This window comes from Trachemys scripta, chromosome 4 (genome assembly GCF_013100865.1).
Source record: "Trachemys scripta elegans isolate TJP31775 chromosome 4, CAS_Tse_1.0, whole genome shotgun sequence".
Taxonomy (NCBI): domain Eukaryota; kingdom Metazoa; phylum Chordata; order Testudines; family Emydidae; genus Trachemys; species Trachemys scripta.
In genome coordinates, this window is record NC_048301.1 from 29057408 (window position 1) to 29075623 (window position 18216).

Here is an 18216-nt window from a genome sequence, read left to right on the forward strand (position 1 = left end):
AGGTTACAGCCCCATAATGGGAACTTTGCAAGGCTCGCTGAGTAGTTTTACAGATGCACCTGAGCATGACCCTTTCATAATAAATGTTAGATGTAGTGATTTCTGACAGACACACCAAAGAACTGTCACGACTCCTAGACATGTCACTAGTTCATTATAAAAGAAATGTTCTACTGTAGTTCAGGTCATAGATGTTTTCTCAGTTTAAAAGCACAACAGTGATTCATGACCAATGCCAGTATGACTGCACCAAACACTGCCAGGGTTGCTTGGTAACTGGAGGGAGGTATTTGAAAGAGCAAAACGAGCTAGAAGGAATGAATAGGAAGCATCAGTCTTGAATGGGTGAGGGGAGGCCAAGTACTAGACAAGCATGTGATCATTCTACTTCTGTAGTTAATAAACTCCTATTTATTATTTATTTAATAAACACATACCGCCTACTGCATCTATGTTAATTATTGTCATAAATGGTTTACGATTTGCAACAATGTGCACTGTTCATCTTCAAAACACTTGACAAATCAAGCTGGGCTTGAGCCCATCTCTGTTTGCAAATATTAAATCATTTTTAATCCTCACACTATCTCTGTGATGGAGGTTAGCATGTCTTATTTGAATAGAATAGAATAGAATAGTCACTTCCTACAGGGAGAGTCAATGTGGAGCTGAGAGAGCTAGGCTTAGGACTCAGGAATTCCCATCTCCCACTCCTGTGCTCAGACCACTAGACAGTGATGCTCTCAGACAATAAAACAATCTAGCGAGCTGATTTTTAGTGAATTTATCACTGGTTTTCTGAGTCTATTGGGGCAGTTATCTTAAGAAAGACTGGGCAGGTCTGGGGTTTCTTTTCTGAATTATAATTATAAGTTTTTTATTATGCTTCCAATTTCCTATATCTTATGAATACAGCAGCTTGCTAAGTTTGGGCAGTTTTAGTTTTAGTATGGTGGGACCATTGTTGAACAAGAAAGTGGGCAGTGTAATTTTAAAACATTCAATACTGCTGGAATATTTTACTTGTACAAGGGGTACCATCTGGGAGTTTAAGCCACTTTAAATAAGGCATTCACATGAAGTTGCTTTTATAATATCCAGAGGAGGAAAAGTTGTAAGATGCATTTCACTTCCCTGAAAAAAACCACAACTGGTTAAGTGTTTGCAATACTAATGGCATTGCATATGGTGTATCGTCTTAAACCCATGGAATCCCTTACCTTTGATTGCTCTGGAAACCCAATCAGGATAACAATAAGGTGGTCTGCAATGTGGGAGCCAGCATCCAGAGGAATTGGCATGCAAGACGAGGGAAAATTCGGACAGACGACATTGTGTGTCAGAGACCCCAGAAGTAGCCAGGAAAGTAAACGAATATGAGATACACATTCGATGAATTCTTTGGGCCTGTCAGAGAACAACTGATTTTTACAATGCATATAAACTTTGCTGTCTCTCATTAACTGAAAATCCCATATGTTTGCAAAATGCTGCCTGTGCTTGCTAGAGTCTAAATCATTTGGACAGCTTGTGGGAATGCCAGGTAGAGTCGCGTGTACATTGGCTGACCTGGCATGGCACTAACATGCCCAGCAGCACTTGTTCTGTCCTTGCAAAGCTGAGATTCTGCACAAGGCTGATGTGGCAAACTCATAGAGCCACACGCAGTGATTATTTGGATATAAATTATCAAAGGAGCTTTATATCATGATTCCTCTGTATATTAAAGACTGTGGTTATGGCACTGGGCAGTGATTCATGAGATCCGGATTCAGTTCCCAGCTCTGCTAGAGCCTTCCTGTGTGACAATGGGCAATTCACTGGATCTCTCACTTACCCATCAGTAAAATAAGGTTAATCACACTTCCTTTCTCTCACCCTTTGTCTGTCTTTGTCCATTTAGTTTGTAAGTTCTTTGGGGCAGGGACTGTCTCTAATTAAAAGATCATACAACACCTAGCACAAGACCCTGATCTTAGCTGGAGCATCTAAGTGTTAGTGTAACACAAGAATAACAATAATTTCCATTGGTTTCATCTCAATCCAAGATCCCCTGGCTTTCACAAAGCCTGGAAGTTAGATTACTTACTCATCTGAATTCATAGGCACTGAGAAGAAACTGATTTCAGGTCAGAAAGCCGTTGCCTAGCAGACCTCTCACTGCCATTTTTCATTCTTAATTTAATATCATCAGTAATTCAAAACACCAATAAGGCATAACGATAATACATTTATTTTATTCATTGGCTTTTCTATGGTGTTCAGCACCTAGGACCTGGGGCTTCACACACATTAATTATCCTCACCTCAGGACATATTAGCCTCATTTTACACCTGGCGAACTGAAGCCCAGGGAGATGATAATCCCGATGCTGCAAACACACATACACAGGCTTAATATTAAGCACATATACATACGTGTTCACAGGACTGGGGGCCAGATTTTTCAAGGTATTAGATGCCTAAAAATGCAGATAGGTGCCTAGTGCGATTCTCATAAATGCCTAGGTGCCTAACTCCCACTAGGTGCCCATCTGCACCTTTAGGCACCTAAATACCTTGAAAAATCAGGCCCAAAGTGACTTGCTGAGCTCCCATAGGAAATCTGTACTAGAGCCAGGAATTGAATCCAAATCTGCTGAGGCTATGGCCAGTGTCTTAACGACACGACCATCCTTTCGCTCTATGAAAAATAATTATAAAACCAGGCTTAGTTCTCTTCACCCGCACTACCATCATTTCCCGTTATCCTACACAACCCGCAGCCACACAGAAATACTACAGGTCAGGATCTCTCACATTTACCTTGTCTGGGGAGGGTTAAGCATGTATTTAAATTAAAGTATATGTACAGCTTCACAGATTAAATCCAACAAACCTCTCATATTGTGAAGTCTTTTTTTTAACAGATCACCTTCAGCATGGACCCAGTCCTGGAGCCCCTACTCATTTACATTCACTCCTTACACAGGCAAACTGCAATGAGTAAGTAGTCAGGAGTTGGTCCTATATAGCTAGGTTTACAACCAGAACTGATCTAACACTTTCATTCTGTTTTACTATGAACTCATATGCTAAAATCCTTATTCAAATTCATCCCTGATGTAATTTCACTGAAGCCAATGGAGTTACATCATGGATCCATTTGGGACCAGGATGCAATACTACTGAGTCATAAAGTTGGGGTTGTTGAAACATTTAACCTTGAATTGTCTTTGTTTCAGCATCCATCATCAAATCACACCCACTGTCATCACTAACTGCATTCCCTTTAATTTGGCAAGAACCCCAGAATTATTGTGGGAATTTCTGCCTCCTTGCTCTTCTTTTGGGGACAAAAGTGCTCTTACCCCTGTTGCATTGCAGAAGGAGGATGATACAGCCACGGCAAGTAACGAATCACAGCTTTATTATCTCTGTGATTGCCTCGTGTAATTTCCATAGCTGCAATCTGAGCTAAACCAACTTTGAGATGTCCACCAAATGTGTCTTCATGCAGTGGCTGGGAACACGTCTTCATGTGACTCTGCAAAGTAAAGATCTGATTTTCTATCCAGTAGGGTATTGCACTAGATCCACTTTATGCAAATTCTCACATATTGTCTGTTCACCTTCAATCACCCATACAAAGAAAGAGTTAGGCAACATGTGCATGCATCCTTTCTATCAGCAAACCCTGTAACTATGTAGCAAACTAGCTTTTGCATACTCAATTTACTTAATTGCACATCAAAGGACTCAATCTTTTCACAAGGTAATACAATTTGCACAAGAAATTACCAACTTTACCCAGGCAAATAGCCATTTGCCTTTAAAAATACAATATTTTGCCTCTTCAGTGGGCGAGAGACCATTTTGCATGGCTCATTTATTGTGAGGACATTTAGGCCCTGAAAATCTAAGGGTAGTGTTGTATCTACTGAGTGGCATATGCTTATCCCTGAAAATGTATTTTATAAAACACTGTTGTGAGCTGTAATGCTTAATTGATGCTTCTTGAGATTCCTCCATATTCCCAAATGTGGTAATTGTGAATTGTCTATTGCTATTGCAGATAATGGCAGTGCCAATTGGTGTATGGTTTGCTTAAAGGGACAAACTGTCCTTTGCACAACAGAGGCCATATCATCAGCTGGAATAAATTGCTATAATGGCATGAAAGTCAGTGGACCTATGCTGATTTTCATCAGCTGAGGATCTGGCCCCAGTAATTTTAGTTCTACCAAATGAAAATCATTTAACCGAACTCCTGTTTCAGGAGTGCAAAATCTTCCAGCACAGATGATTAGATAGATAGATAGATTAGATCTTTTGCTTATGTCCAGACAGTGAAATTTATAAATTCAGCTTTCCTGACTTTCTAGAAATTTACATCTTATTCCAAGAGAAAACAAAGATGATAAATAACTGAACACAGACAATAAATGAGACTATGGCTATGGTGAGAAGTTATCATGTGCAAGTCTAATATAATGCACTAGTTACTAATACAGGGCTGAGAAAGAAATACACAATTAATGTCCAATAAAACACTTTATTAGAGCTAAACTAACAACTTTTAACTAAATATTTATTCAGCAAACTTTACCTCCTTTTCTGTTCATTGAATGTCTGCAAACAGTGCTTTCCTTAGATTTATTCATTAGCTGATGAACAATTTCCCCCTTTTAAACTCAAAGCCTTGTTATTCACAATTTGAAATCCCAAATCAAGTGATGCTCTTAGGTTGTGATTGGTCATATAAGTCACATGATATTGTTCCCATCACCTGGATTGGCTAGTGTAACTCTTACCAACAGGCCTCTGGAGGGAATACTTGCAGAAAGCAAATATACAATGTGGACAAACTTAAAATCCACTTTCCAGGGACATTTGCATTAGTGAATCCCAGTCAATATGAACATTCATGTAAAATGAGTATGAATGGGCATGAACATGGATGATGTGGACTTGTTTAAAACTCTGACTGAACATTTGTAGGGTTTTTGATTTGATTTTTCCAGTATTTGCCCAGCTATGTAAAAGACATACAGTGTGTTTCTGTCTGCATGCCTTAAAAAGGTAAATCCAAAAAGGAAGAGGCTACAGCTTTTCCACATACAAACACTCCAGACTAAATATATACTTGCCTTTACATTTTCCAAACTGAACCAGAACTTCAATAAACCATTAACTAAAATAATGGCCCTATTAGCTGGCTTTCTACTGTATTCCTTCAAGCAGTCTGACCCATATCTCATGCTTTGATTCTGATCCAGATTTCAACCCCCAAATCACAAAGTTTAGAAGTTTGCTCCCTGGTTTAATTTTGCCCCATGAAAGATATATGAAGAACAGAGCAGGGGGCTTAGTTCAGGTCCATCGCTTGCTATACAAGGACTAACAATAAACATGAAGTACTTTTAGATTCTGCAAAGACTTATGCATCTGTGTAATTTAAGCAAGTCAAGGTGCATGAGGTAGTAATATCTTTTACTGGACCAACTTCTGTTATATGTAGTGGTCAGAGGACTATAGATGGTGAGACCTCTGGGAATGATGTTTTGTTTCTTGCATTTGCTCAGAAAGCAGATGTCGCTGTTAAGTTTTTCATCCTTTTTCTTCATGTAGTGGAGTTTCCATTTCAGATGGAAAAATTCCGTATCTTCCATTGTTGTTTGCAGTGTTGTTTTAGCCATATTGGTCCCAGGATATTAGAGAGACAAGTTGGGTGAAGTAATATGTTTATTGGACCTTTTACCTCACCCACCCTGTCTCTCTAATATCCTGGGACCAACACAACCACAGGCACCAGCTTCCTCCAGGCGCCAGGTGCTCAACCTCCTGCTCCTCCCCAGGCCTTATCCCCACCTGACCCCTTCCTCCAAACCTCCACCCCCACCCTGTCTCTTCCTGCCTCCGCTCTGCCCCAGGCCCTGCCCCCACTTCATCAGATGCATGGAGTGGAAAATACAGGAGCAAGTATAAATACATGAAAGGATGGGAGTTGCCTTACCAAGTGTGAGCTTTTGCATGAGCTTTTGCAGGTTTGGAGCCTTAAAGAGATAGCAACAATTTAGTAAAATGGGAAAAGAAAAGGGAAGAAGGGGGAATTAAAAAAAAAGTATGCAGGAAAGAGAGCTCTTTTTAGGAATATTTCACAGATGAGAGAGGTCATCTGAATATATTTACAAAGATACGGTTTCCATTTATGGTTTCAATCAAATTCATGTTTTCTGTGGGATAAGTGTACAGGATGAGTCTCTTAGTTTCACCACTGATTCATTTTTTAGTATATTTGGAAAGTAATTTAGAATGTGTGAATAATTTTTTAACAGGGAAAAATTATAGTGGGATGGGAATTCAGTTCAGTTGAAAATGATTAATTAGTTCACGCTTTAGAGTGGATTACTACTCCAGTGCAAAAGAGGAAAAAAGCAGCTTCTCCTACTGGAACATTTCTAAAAGCTGAATAGGGTTCAAGACAGACATTCAATAGGGCAGGCACTGGAAGCAGAGATTTTTCTCTCTTAAAAAAATTTCTTGTGGGTTTCAACAGAAGCATTTTTTTAGGTTTTACCCATGATTCCGCCTCATTTGTGTGGCTGACACTCTCTCCCTGCAAGAAGATGTTCGTGTGAAGATAAAAGATGAACGGGTAGCATGAGGCGATCTAGTGCACTGTCACTACTTCTCAGAAAAAGACTGACACATTCCAAAGCTTGGCATGTAAGAGAAGCAGTACACTCATCTCTAGGGGAGATGGTCTCTGCTGTGCAGCCTTTCAGTATCCCTTACAGACTGGCCTGTGCTGCAAAATGCATTGGAGCAAATCAACAGCTCTTTAGGCACAGGCTAGAAGTAAAGGTGGGAGATTAGTAGCGGAGCCTCCCATGTGTATGTCAGAGCCCAGGGTGCAATGTGTGAATGACATGAATATGTTTTCTTGCTAGTTAGAATTAGGTAACACTAGCTGTACTATATCTGTTAACTGAGCTTTAGATCACAAAAATACAATTTGGCAACTGCTTGATTTGACTGTGTTCGGTGATGGAGTGACCTCTGATTCTGCTGATGAACTTCCCCTTGGATCACTGAGTTCCCGTTGTTCAAATACTAATGGCCTTTTGCCAGATTTTAGCATTGGCTGCAACTTTTACAGCTTTTGGACTCTCTTCTGTACTTTGGAATGACCTCTCTTCCATACTCCCAAACCATCAATTTGTCTTGCAAGCTTTATATGGGTTACAAGTAGCAAGACCTGCTTACATCCCCTCCTGCTTTACTTTATATGCTAACTGGATGAAATCCACTCCTGTGCAGGGAAGCAGCACTAGATCAACAGACCATTTAAATCCCACTTAACACCATTTTTGAGGATGTAGGAGGTACTGTATTTAAGCAGTGCTATTGATATACCTGTGCTTCCCCTCTCCTCAGAGGTGAATTTCAACCACTGTGCATGTATTTTCAGCTCTAAACTATACTCAGATTTGTTTAGAGGGACAATGTTACAATTTAAGTTGTATAAATAAAAATAAATTATTAGTAGTTATTATTACTTATTTTACACAACTTAATAATAGAATAAATGTTTATATGAGCTTTTTAAAATTAAAATATTGTATTTTGATGTAAACATTTATCTGGCATGTTTGCTGTCCAAACATTGCAGCATCAGGCTAATGTATAAGAATCAGAAAATAACACTGCCTAGAAACCAAAGAGAAACTGACTAGTCTATTTTCATTGTCCAAACTGAGTGAAATGCATCATCATACATGAGGAAAAGAAAACTGGAATTTTAAAATGATTACAATTTTAATAACACATGGTTAAATCATACACCCCTAACAAAGACAAGTAATGTCTGTGTGTGTGTATAAGGGATGCAGGATTGGTCCATTAAAGCAGAATTAGTAACATGGATACGGAACTTATTTTTTCTGTATATGATTGTTTAACCTGACTGTCACTTCCAAAGCAATCTTTGTATGATATTATTTTATCAGCATCCACATTTAAAAAAATGAAACCTGGGTTTTTATTTGTGTGCTATGCATATTCAAATCCAGCCCTAACTTCAGCCCTTTCCATAAGCTCTTTCTTGTTTTTCCCTGAGGAAATGACTCACTAACCTATGATAACACTAGCTTTAAAACAGAAGTCTCTCTGTTGGTCATTTTCATATAGGTCCTCCAACTATGCTATTTACAGAAAGGATAAAAGTCATAATTAGCAAATACAATTTGGGTCAACATATCCCTGTATCGTACTCACCTTTAATTTGGTTAAGGTATGCATATCGGCAATAAAATCCAGCACGTCATTAACGTACTGCCTCATGCACTCCATTGCTGCTGTTCCACACTAAAAAAAACACACAAAAGAACTGAATTTAGTCGTCTGGTTTTTGACATATTCAGGTTTCTGGATTTGCCTCATGTTCACTGAAAAAACATCTGTTTCTTGACTGCTTCCGGTGGTGTACCGTTTAATCTGAAATAGTCCGTGGGAGTTTCTTTGCAATGTAGTTTGCCCCATTATACATAAAGCAGCCAATCTCAGTACCTACTTCATCCATCACAGAATTTCTCATCAGTGACTGTAATAAAAAGTGAAGTGAAGACCTTTTTAAGAATATTAGTACAGTGTACTCCCTTGAACTTTTCATGGGGCCTGAATCAAAGTCCACTGATGTCAACGGAAGTCTTTTTATCAGCGTCAATGGGCTCTGGATAAGGCCCCTAGTCCCACAACTTTTCAAGCAGCTGAGCTCTCCTCTGAGGCAAATTGGTGGACTAAGCCCTAAGAAACTGAAATAGAATGACAGGCACGGACCCTCTGTGTTCATATGAATGAGTCCAGTTCAGGAAGCTTATGTAAAGAACACGGTCATTCTTCCTTGCTCACAAATTCCCAGTGAAGATGGCACCAGAAAAATTTATTTTGAATCACTGTTCTCATGCTTTTCACTTTTTAACAGAGATAAATGTGTGCACCACAATTTTTGCGAGCAGAGCTTAGTGGAATATTTTCATTGACAAAGTACTCAAAAGATCAGCACTTTGCTGCCATTTCAAATTTACTAAAAAAAACATTTAAAAACCATGCTACATTTAGATCACAATAGTTTTCACTTCACAACAGGTAGGGTTTAAAAAATATAAGTGTTTTCAGAGTAGCAACAAAAGTACAGTTTTCACAAGACTTTGGGAACATGAAAAATTCTGGGAGCCCAAACTGTACAAAGCAAAACTGTGTAAGATTTTTTTTTAAGAAACTGCAACAAACCCCCCTCCATTATTACAAATAGCCTGAGGAAAATAGACACAATAAAGACAGTTTCTTTCCTTCAACTCCTATTTAAATGGAGAGGACAGATGGCACACTGGGCTCAATCATGAGCCAGCCTACACACCAGCAGCCCCGGGGAATTAGGGGGTATAAAACATCTCCCTATGCTCTTGCAAGAGCTATCTGCATTTCAGTCACAGGTGGGTAAGCAGCTGTGCCAGCATACAGGGAGAAGTAATCTGTGCCAGGAAAAAGGCTAGCTTGCATTACCTCCCCCATGGAGCAAAAGGGGAGCAGGGACCAAACTGTGATGTAATAGAGTCACAATTTGGTCTGGGCTATGTTCCCGGGAAGTGCAGTTGTGCATGGCCCCTTACTCAGGGCACATTGCCAGGTGCCAATCTAGCCCTCAGTTAGTAAAAGATCTGCAAGGCACATGCCGAGCAATGCAGTGAATTAAATTACCAAGCTAAGCATAGGTCATGCCAGAGAGCTCTTCATAAAAGCTTTGTGAGAAGGTGCCTACGACTGGTGGAGTATTCCCCTTAACCCAAAGGCAGAATCCTCTGAATGCGAGGGGTTGATTTTTCAGGAGTGGTGAAGTCTGTGGGAGTGGTGGCTGCTCAGCACCTCTGAAAATCAAACTTCTATCAATTCAGGATTATTCTGGGTCCAATACACTTACTGCATTACATGACACCATTGTTTTATCAAATCTCATATCTTGCTTCCAAGAATGGCCAATACCTATAGCTTTAAAAGAAGACAAAAAGTCATAATGCACCTGGTCTGTAATGCAATACTGTACGTTGGGAAAGGATATTCCTCTTTGACCCCTCTAGTAAATGGTCTACATCCTAAACATGATTTAGTTGGGGTTGGTCCTGCTTTGAGCAGGGGGTTGGTCTAGATGACCTCCTGAGGTCTCTTCCAACCCTAATCTTCTATGATTCTATTAACTGATCACCCTTTAATGAGCACTAATAACAGCCAGTGTTGTTTTTGTTCATAAAATTATTCAGCCGTGAGTTTTAGTTGCTGAAATTTGAGAATCTGCTCAAATTCTATATTTAAGCAGCTGACCGAAGTAGTTCTCATTTTTCTATGTTAATATAAATCTACATGGTGCTGAACTATAACACTTTCTGCCTGTTCAAATGCTATGCCTGTCAGTTCTCTTGACAGAATAACAAACAGTAAAATAAGGTCACTGGCAGCCCTGTCAGAGTGTCCTCCATCCAGTTTCTGTGGACTAAGGATTCCACACTGGTTCTTTTAAACTGAGGGATGGAATTATAAAAGGTATTGTGCTCAAACCTCCTGAATAATAAACCTCTATTGCAAGAGACTTTTCTCCTACTATTTATTCTGTTTCTTTTGGCAGTAATATGTTGCATTCAAACAGCAGAACAACTTTCTCTTCTGTTAGTTCTTCTAAAGTGATCAATTTATTCCATGTCTTGTTATATCGAGAGCAATCTGGCTACTTTGATCAAAATACAATTAAAAGGTTCTGTTAGGAGAGGTGTTAATTATCATTGCGGCTTGGAGTTAAAAGTCATAGAATCACAGAAGTTAGATACAGAAAAGACCTGTTAGGTCATCTATAGAGCTGGTGAGACTTGAGCATAGAAAAGCAGTCTGCAAATCCTGGAGCAGACTTGGGATGACTAAGGACAGGCCCAAGACCCTATCTATCTACTGGTATTTGTGCTACACCCAGCATGATAAATCTGAATACCTTACAGGATTATTTAACTTCCTTCTTTACCTGTGTCTTTCTTTTGGGAAAGTGGGGGCAATTGTCTGAAATCTCCCTCCCTATGACATCTTTTGAGGCATTCAGTTGGTCTGCTCCCCAATTCAGTTTTCTGGAGACTAGCAAGGTAACCCCTACTTTAGTGAGAAGCCCCACTGAAGTCAATGGGACTTGTAATGTGAGTAAGGATAAAGTAGAGGCTGCAGGATCAAGTTGTGTTACTTTAAATTTTTCTCAACATGCTATAAAAATGAATCATCCAAGCTTCTATCTTCAAAGCCCTGGTAAGCCAGAAGAGAAACAAAGGTAAGAGAAAGGACATTTCCATGAAACAATCTGAACATCAGAACTGTGTGAGACATAATTTTAAAAAAAGCAGAAACAAAGAGATGGAGTGTGGCTCAGTACTTACTCCAGGCATAGATGCAATCATCTGTTTATGCAAGATTGTTGACTCAGCTAGTTTTGTTCCAGCATCTGCACAAACAAACTAATAAGAAATTAAAGATGAATTATATTTGTAGGAGCCTGAAGACATTAAAAAGTAATTTATGATTTTATTAAACTCAGATCTCTTTTTGCTGACTTTTGTGGCAACTTGCTTTTGGACACAAAAGAGCTCCTGACATTATAAAAAAGCTAGTTTGTCTGTTATAAACAAGTTAATTAATCAGATAGAAAAACTGACTTTAAAGTATATGAATTGACATCTATATGTTGATTTGTGCACTAATGGTTTGAAGAAAATTATAAGATAAAATAGGAAATTTTCTATCAAACCTAAATATATTTGTAATCAATGGGAAACTTTTGCATTTCACCAAATAACCTCAATGGGCTCTTCTTATTGTGACTGATTTCAGAAGTAAAGAAGGATGGATCAATGGGCAATATTCAACTTTCATGAATCTCTATTGGAGAACTCTATCACTGGAGTTACACTAAGGATGAATTATATTAACATATTTTAAATTCCGAATGGACCATTATGATCATCTAGTCTGACCTCTTGCATAACACAGGCCATAGAATTTTACCCACTGATCCCTGAATCAAACCCAATAAATTCTTGTTAATCTAGAGCAGCTGTCATTGAACATTATCATGCTTAATTGTTCCTTGTTTTTCTTGATTCCATTTTTACACATCTATTTACTTTTAATTCCCCTGCCCCCAAAACCACTGATGTCCACAATAGTCATACACCAGGCCTTTTAATAATCTTATTTATTCTTTATATATCTCCAATACTGTGCTAGACACTTTGCAGACAAGATGATGAGATCCCAGCCCCAGAGAGTTTACTATCCTAACAAACATTGTCCTTGTACTTGAGCAATTCTTGTAGTTTCTGTCCATAGAGATGCAGTATGTCATCCCCCAAAGAGCAGACACAGAAGCAAGGTTCCCAAGCTGAGGTGTCAACCTGGATTTCCTCAGTGTATGTTGTTGTTTCACTGATTTAGGCAGCTTCAAACTACATAATATATCTATTAACTGTTTGACACACAAGTCTGGCACCACTGTCACCACTGATTGTCCTCAATCTTGGCCCCGGATGTCCCCTGCAGTGCCTGAAGCTGCATTTCCAGTCAATCTCCCATGACCTATATCTTTTGCAATGTATTTTAATTAGAATATTCGTATTATATACCAAGACTTGGAAACACTTAAACATTAAACTTAGATCTTTGACGTCAATCTGTTCTTTGGGGATAAATGCCATGAAGAGAAAAAGATACGTGTAGGGTAACATTCAGACAGGGTCTCCCCATATACACGGCGTGATTCTGATCTCATTTACGCTCGTTTCACACCAGAGTAAAGCCAGTGGTTCCAATTTATATTGAAGAGAGACCATGATGTGACCCATACCATTTCAGTCAGGGTTGGTCAGAATATGTTCTGTACCAGAGCTCTATTTGGCATAGGGAGGGAAGCAGGAGGCCTCTGGGAGCAGTTATGGTATGGACCAGCCACAGTGATATTTAGAGTAGCTGTTAGGCTGCTCTAAATTATGCCACAGATGGAGGAAACTTAATAGACCCTATACCAGTGGAGGACAGGCATACTCCTGACATGCCCCACAACACACCCTTGGCACTTCCCCTACTCTGAGAAGATATACCAGTAGGAAGTTCTCCTATGCCAGAGGAATTGTCTGTTGAACATTTCCTGCTGTATTATGGTCCTTTTGCACTCACTAGAGAATCTGGCCTGGTATTTCTAACACATTATGGTAGCTTATGTGCATTGCTATAGGTAAAATATTGTGTCACTATTCAGTAATTTCAAGAGAGAACGTCTGCTAAAGTGAAACATTGTTGATTTTAAATATTATTTTCCCTTAAAACAAAAAAGCCTTATTAGCATCCTGTTAACATACTAAATGCAAAGTATTCAATGGGGTGGGTTATGCAACAAAGATTAATATAAACATGAACAATGGCTAACCAAATCCATAAAGTTTGTAATGAGCAATTAGCTCCTCTTTAGTTTATAATTTTCGTTACCATCTGGCCTGCAGCTGCAAGGATCCTTCCAGAGCTGAACTGCCGGGAAGAAGGGCTGGATAAACCAAACTAATGCTCAAAACTAAAATTTCTTATTTCCAATTCAACTCACTGACATTCATATTAACTCCCTACAAATACTATGAAGCATCAAGATGCCACTGACAATAGATTTAGTACTCGTCATACGTAGGGTCACATTGCAAAAGGATGGGAAATAGATGTTGAGCTCTTCCTAACATTGTCTGCTAATTGAGATAAAGTGGTTGGGTAATGGATAAATGGACATGTCTGCTGAATTTGGGTGGGTAAATATCCATCTGTTCATGCTCAGAGTTCTAAAAAAATATCTGCAAGAAATATCTTAACATTTGACCTTCATCTTTGATCATTTCAGTCAGTTATGCTTTATGATTAAATTCTGAGGACTAGATCCTCAGCTGATGTAAATCAGCCTGGCTCCATTGAAGTCAATAGAGCTACACTGATATACATCAGTTGACAGTCTGGCCCACAATGGGTGCCACTTCATGGGTCTTGTTAAAAAGGGGAAATAATAAAACATGTAAGTTAAAAAGAAATGAAACATCAGGCCTGATTCTGAGTTCTCTTGCACTGCTTTAATTGCACTGACTTCCACAGAGGTAATGCAGGTTTACACTGTTGCAAGGAGGACAGAATCAAGCCCTTGGGATTTAAAATGCTAGTAGAAGAAGCAGTTCCTATACAATCTGCCTGGGCCACACCTCCATAATGAAGATATGGTGTGGGGGCTGCAAAGCAGGCATGGCCATTGGCTCCTGGCAAGATTTCAGTGTTATCCTCTGTGGAACAAAATTTGGATGCTGGGCAAAAAAAAACAACAATCAAGAAACCTTGCTATAAATAAATAAATCATCAAAATGTAAAAACCATGCTTAAATAGATGCTTATACTGATCTTGTGAATATCAATTTTCAGAATACAATTAACCCTAAAGGAAAGTTTCACTAATTAATTTGAATATTTGGATATAAATGTTGATTAACACGTAAAACAAAAAAACAGAGGGAAGAGAATATAATACTGAGGAACCCAGAGAATTTGGGAAACTACGTTATAAGAGTCTAAATCAACAGTTTCCGAGTCTGCAAACAATCATTTGTGAAATGTTAATATGACCACAACTACCTGCCAAACTCTTCACTTAGACCAGTAACAAAATGAAAGTAATAATACGCTACAGTAGACAAGCATGTTTCACATTCAGTTAATGACTAAATTCTAGGCCAAAGTCAAACCTTCAACTTTTCTAAGAGTGACAGTTGAGAATTACAGCAGTACAGATTTGTTCTTTCTGAATTATTGGACCTTTCAGATAAACAAATCTCTGCTTAACATAATGCAGAACAATAACTGAAGAAACTAGGGCCCAATCCTTAGAGGTGCTGAGTGACTCCTGAGAAGGGTTCTTTCCCCTCAGCTCCCGTTAAAGTCAATGAGGATGTAACAGAGTAGCTTGCCCATAGGTTGGAGAGACTGGAGCTAAGCCTGATTATGAGATGAGCTGCCCCAGCTGAGAAGAGTTTGGTCATTCCAAGGTAAAAGGCCCGCAGGAAGCTGAAGGTGTGAAGGGGTAGTTATTGAGTATAGGTGCGAGGCATCCCATATAGCATCAAAAACGAATTTGGGAAAGCTTGACTCAGTTCAAGCTCAAGTGTTGCAAATTGCTTGTGGTGCCTTCATCACAATGCCGCTGCGTGTACTGCAGATAGCTGCAGGTGAAATGCCTCTTACGTTTAGAGGGAAGGTTTGAGACTTAACCTTTTGGGCTAAAGTCATTGGAAACAGTGAAGACAGAAACACTAAGCTAATATATGACGCATGCTGGGTGTTGAGTGGTCAACGGGTAGGGCAAAAACTCAAAATGCCTCATCTCAGTAGGGTTAAAGAGTGGACAAAGGAATTAGTGGAAAACAAAGACCTAAAAGAGGTTAAAATCTATAGCTTTAGGGAAATGCATTATAACTGGAAATTATACCTCCTGACGTAGATACGGAACTGTATAATGAATTTAAAAGAGGAAAAGGAGTGTTAAATATGCAGGATATAGCAAATCAATCCATTTGTGATAAGTGGGGATGCTAATGCCTAATGTATACTGATGGCTCCAAAGATGTAAGAACAGGAAGAGTGGAAGCAGCATTCTGTGGCCCTTCACACAGAAAGCTGTATGGCTATCAAATTTTGTAACCATTTTGACAACTAAACTGGCACGGATAATGCTGGCATTAATTGGGTCATAGCTGAGCACCCAGCCACCGTGGTCATCCTGTCTGATTCCTTATCATGATTACTGGCAATCAGAAATGACACTTCAGACAGCAGAAATAATATGCTTAATGAATTATTACTGTTAACAGAATTGACACGGGTGTAATCATAGTAAGAGCATGGATCCCAGCATGTGCAGGGGTGGTGGATATTGAGCAGGCAGACAAAAGTGGCAAAAAATGCTGTCAAAACAAGCAAGTTGGTTTGAAGAGCCCCTTAAGTAAACTGGAGTTTAATAATCTAATTAAAAATGAGTTAAGAAAGGAATGGAGAGGAAATATAGGCACAAGAAACAAAGGAGAAAAGATTCCGTGAAATACACCCAAGAGTTGAAAATGCTGATATATTCTAAGGCCCTGAGAGAAAATTATAAATGGAACCATTTTACTCTAACTGGCCATTGTGGCTTAAATAGTCATTTGTTTCTAATAAAAAACCAAAGATGCAAGGTCCAGGAAACAGCTGATCATCTCCTTTGGGAGCACCCCCAAGAGTTTACCACCAAAAGGGGGTATTTATATGAAAAATTTAGAGGCCTTCAAATTTTCACTGTAACGCTTAGTAAGAGCATCAGGAAAATGGGGTCCTATAAAAAAAAAAGCAGCATTGCAATTCTTTAAGAATATGGGAAAGGTGAAAGACTTTAATTCTTGAATTATCTATGGTGTCCAATGTTTGGCAGTCTTAGACTCAGCAAGTGAGTCTGCTTTGCCATAAAACAGAAGAAGGGGACAGGGGTGTGGATGACAGAGTAGCTGAGACTGCCAGAGGCAGGTGCCAGTTACCTGGGGAAACTCAGGAGACTGGTGGGGAGAGCTAGGCAGATAAAGCCTGTGAGTGAGAGTAAAGAAAGCTCAAAGGAAAAGCAGAGCTAGATGGGGACTGCAGAGTGAAGCTGCAGGGAGAGAGAGCCTCCTGCAATGGTCCCCAAGGAAGGGACAGTACGTCAGGGAGGAGGGGAAGATTTTAAAATGTTTCTTTCTGGGAACTTTGTTAGTTTAATTAAAAAAATCGGACCCCAGGTAGTTCTGCGATTGAGCAAGACCGTGCGAGTATTGTTTAAGGAGCCCCGAAGGGGAAAACAGGAGCAAGGCATTGCAGAGCCACACATGGCCATGAGGGGGTGCTCCAGTGGATGACACCATGTGACAGAGGAGTTAAAAGTGCCCCACACTAGGGGTGAATGTCAGCCCTGCCCTGAGTGCAAGGGGAGCTGGCAGAGCTGCACAAGCCAAAAGGAGCATTGTAGTGTGGGGTTGGTGGTGTCTATCCCTATGCAGCACACTGCTGGACAGCAGTACTAGGCAGAACACCCTTTACAAAGTGCTGTAGGGAATCATTCAAACTAAGCTCTGCTTATCAATTAAATCAGCAAGGTGAAGTGCGTATTTGCTTTTTAAAATGGTGTTTATTTTGCATCCTCCCGGAGAGCACAAGCAGACACATTATAGCTGTCCCTTGCAGGGGCTGTTCGGAGGAAGAGACTCCCTGTACCTCTTCCAACTTACTCAGGACACCTGTGCCCCAGCCAGGCATAATTTGGCCAAAGTGTTATCGCTCTCCTAGTAAAGTGTGAAAAAATGATTCTCATCACATTTAGTATGTATGTCATCAGTAATGCTGATGGCAGTGAGTAATCTGGAATTAATGTGGGTGTTGAATGCACATTCCAGTAATTCCTTTGTTATTCAGCCCACGCTTGCTCTATCATTAAAATAAAGTGTTCCGAGCCCCCACGTTAGCTCGATCATCTGGAGTGAATCCCAATGTACTCTATGCATCACACACAGAGAGGTGTATATACACGTTAATAGGTTGGGGGGGGGGTTCTGCAGGAACCTTTGTGAAAATGAGAACTGTCTTTGTGTTCGTTTCACGCTACCCCTGCCACAGGTTTGATTAACATAAGATAATACAATTAATATGAATTTTCTACAGACTTCTCTGCACTAAAGTGGTGAAATGAGACATCGCCTCATTTCAAGAATATTGAAGTAAATCTAAAATTTTAATTAAATTTATTAAAAATTAATAAATGTGATGTTACTAGCTGATTACTTTCAAGGGTGTTTCTGTGAATTTAGTGTATGGGGAATGCTGGGTTGGCAGCAATTGTAGTTCTACATTTACAGTTAGATGAGAGGGAGTTTTGTTTAGCAGCTGGAGCATGGGACTGAGTCAGTAGCTCTGGGTCCTCTTCCCAGCCCTTAGAAAACACTCAGACCCTACCTGGATCAGGCACTTGAATAGGTGGTTGTGCCTTACACAAGATAGGTTGCCCAGTTCCTAGCGTACAAGTCATTAAATCATTAAACCACCAAAACGGTTATTAATTGACACCCTTTCCGTCAGTCT

At 39.6% G+C, this 18216-nt stretch overlaps 1 protein-coding gene across 7 annotated transcripts in view; it reads right to left on the minus strand.

The window, feature by feature from the left end:
* The window catches only part of UNC79 (unc-79 homolog, NALCN channel complex subunit), a 143873-nt gene that overhangs the window by 11303 nt on the left and 114354 nt on the right, over positions 1-18216 (minus strand). For all 7 annotated transcript variants that reach the window (XM_034768621.1, XM_034768620.1, XM_034768619.1 and 4 more), the window contains 4 exons: positions 11448-11525; positions 8260-8349; positions 3351-3526; positions 1221-1407 (listed from right to left, as the gene is read on the minus strand). In XM_034768621.1, the coding sequence (XP_034624512.1) occupies positions 1221-1407; positions 3351-3526; positions 8260-8349; positions 11448-11525 (531 nt within the window). The remainder of the gene's footprint in view (positions 1-1220; positions 1408-3350; positions 3527-8259; positions 8350-11447; positions 11526-18216) is intronic.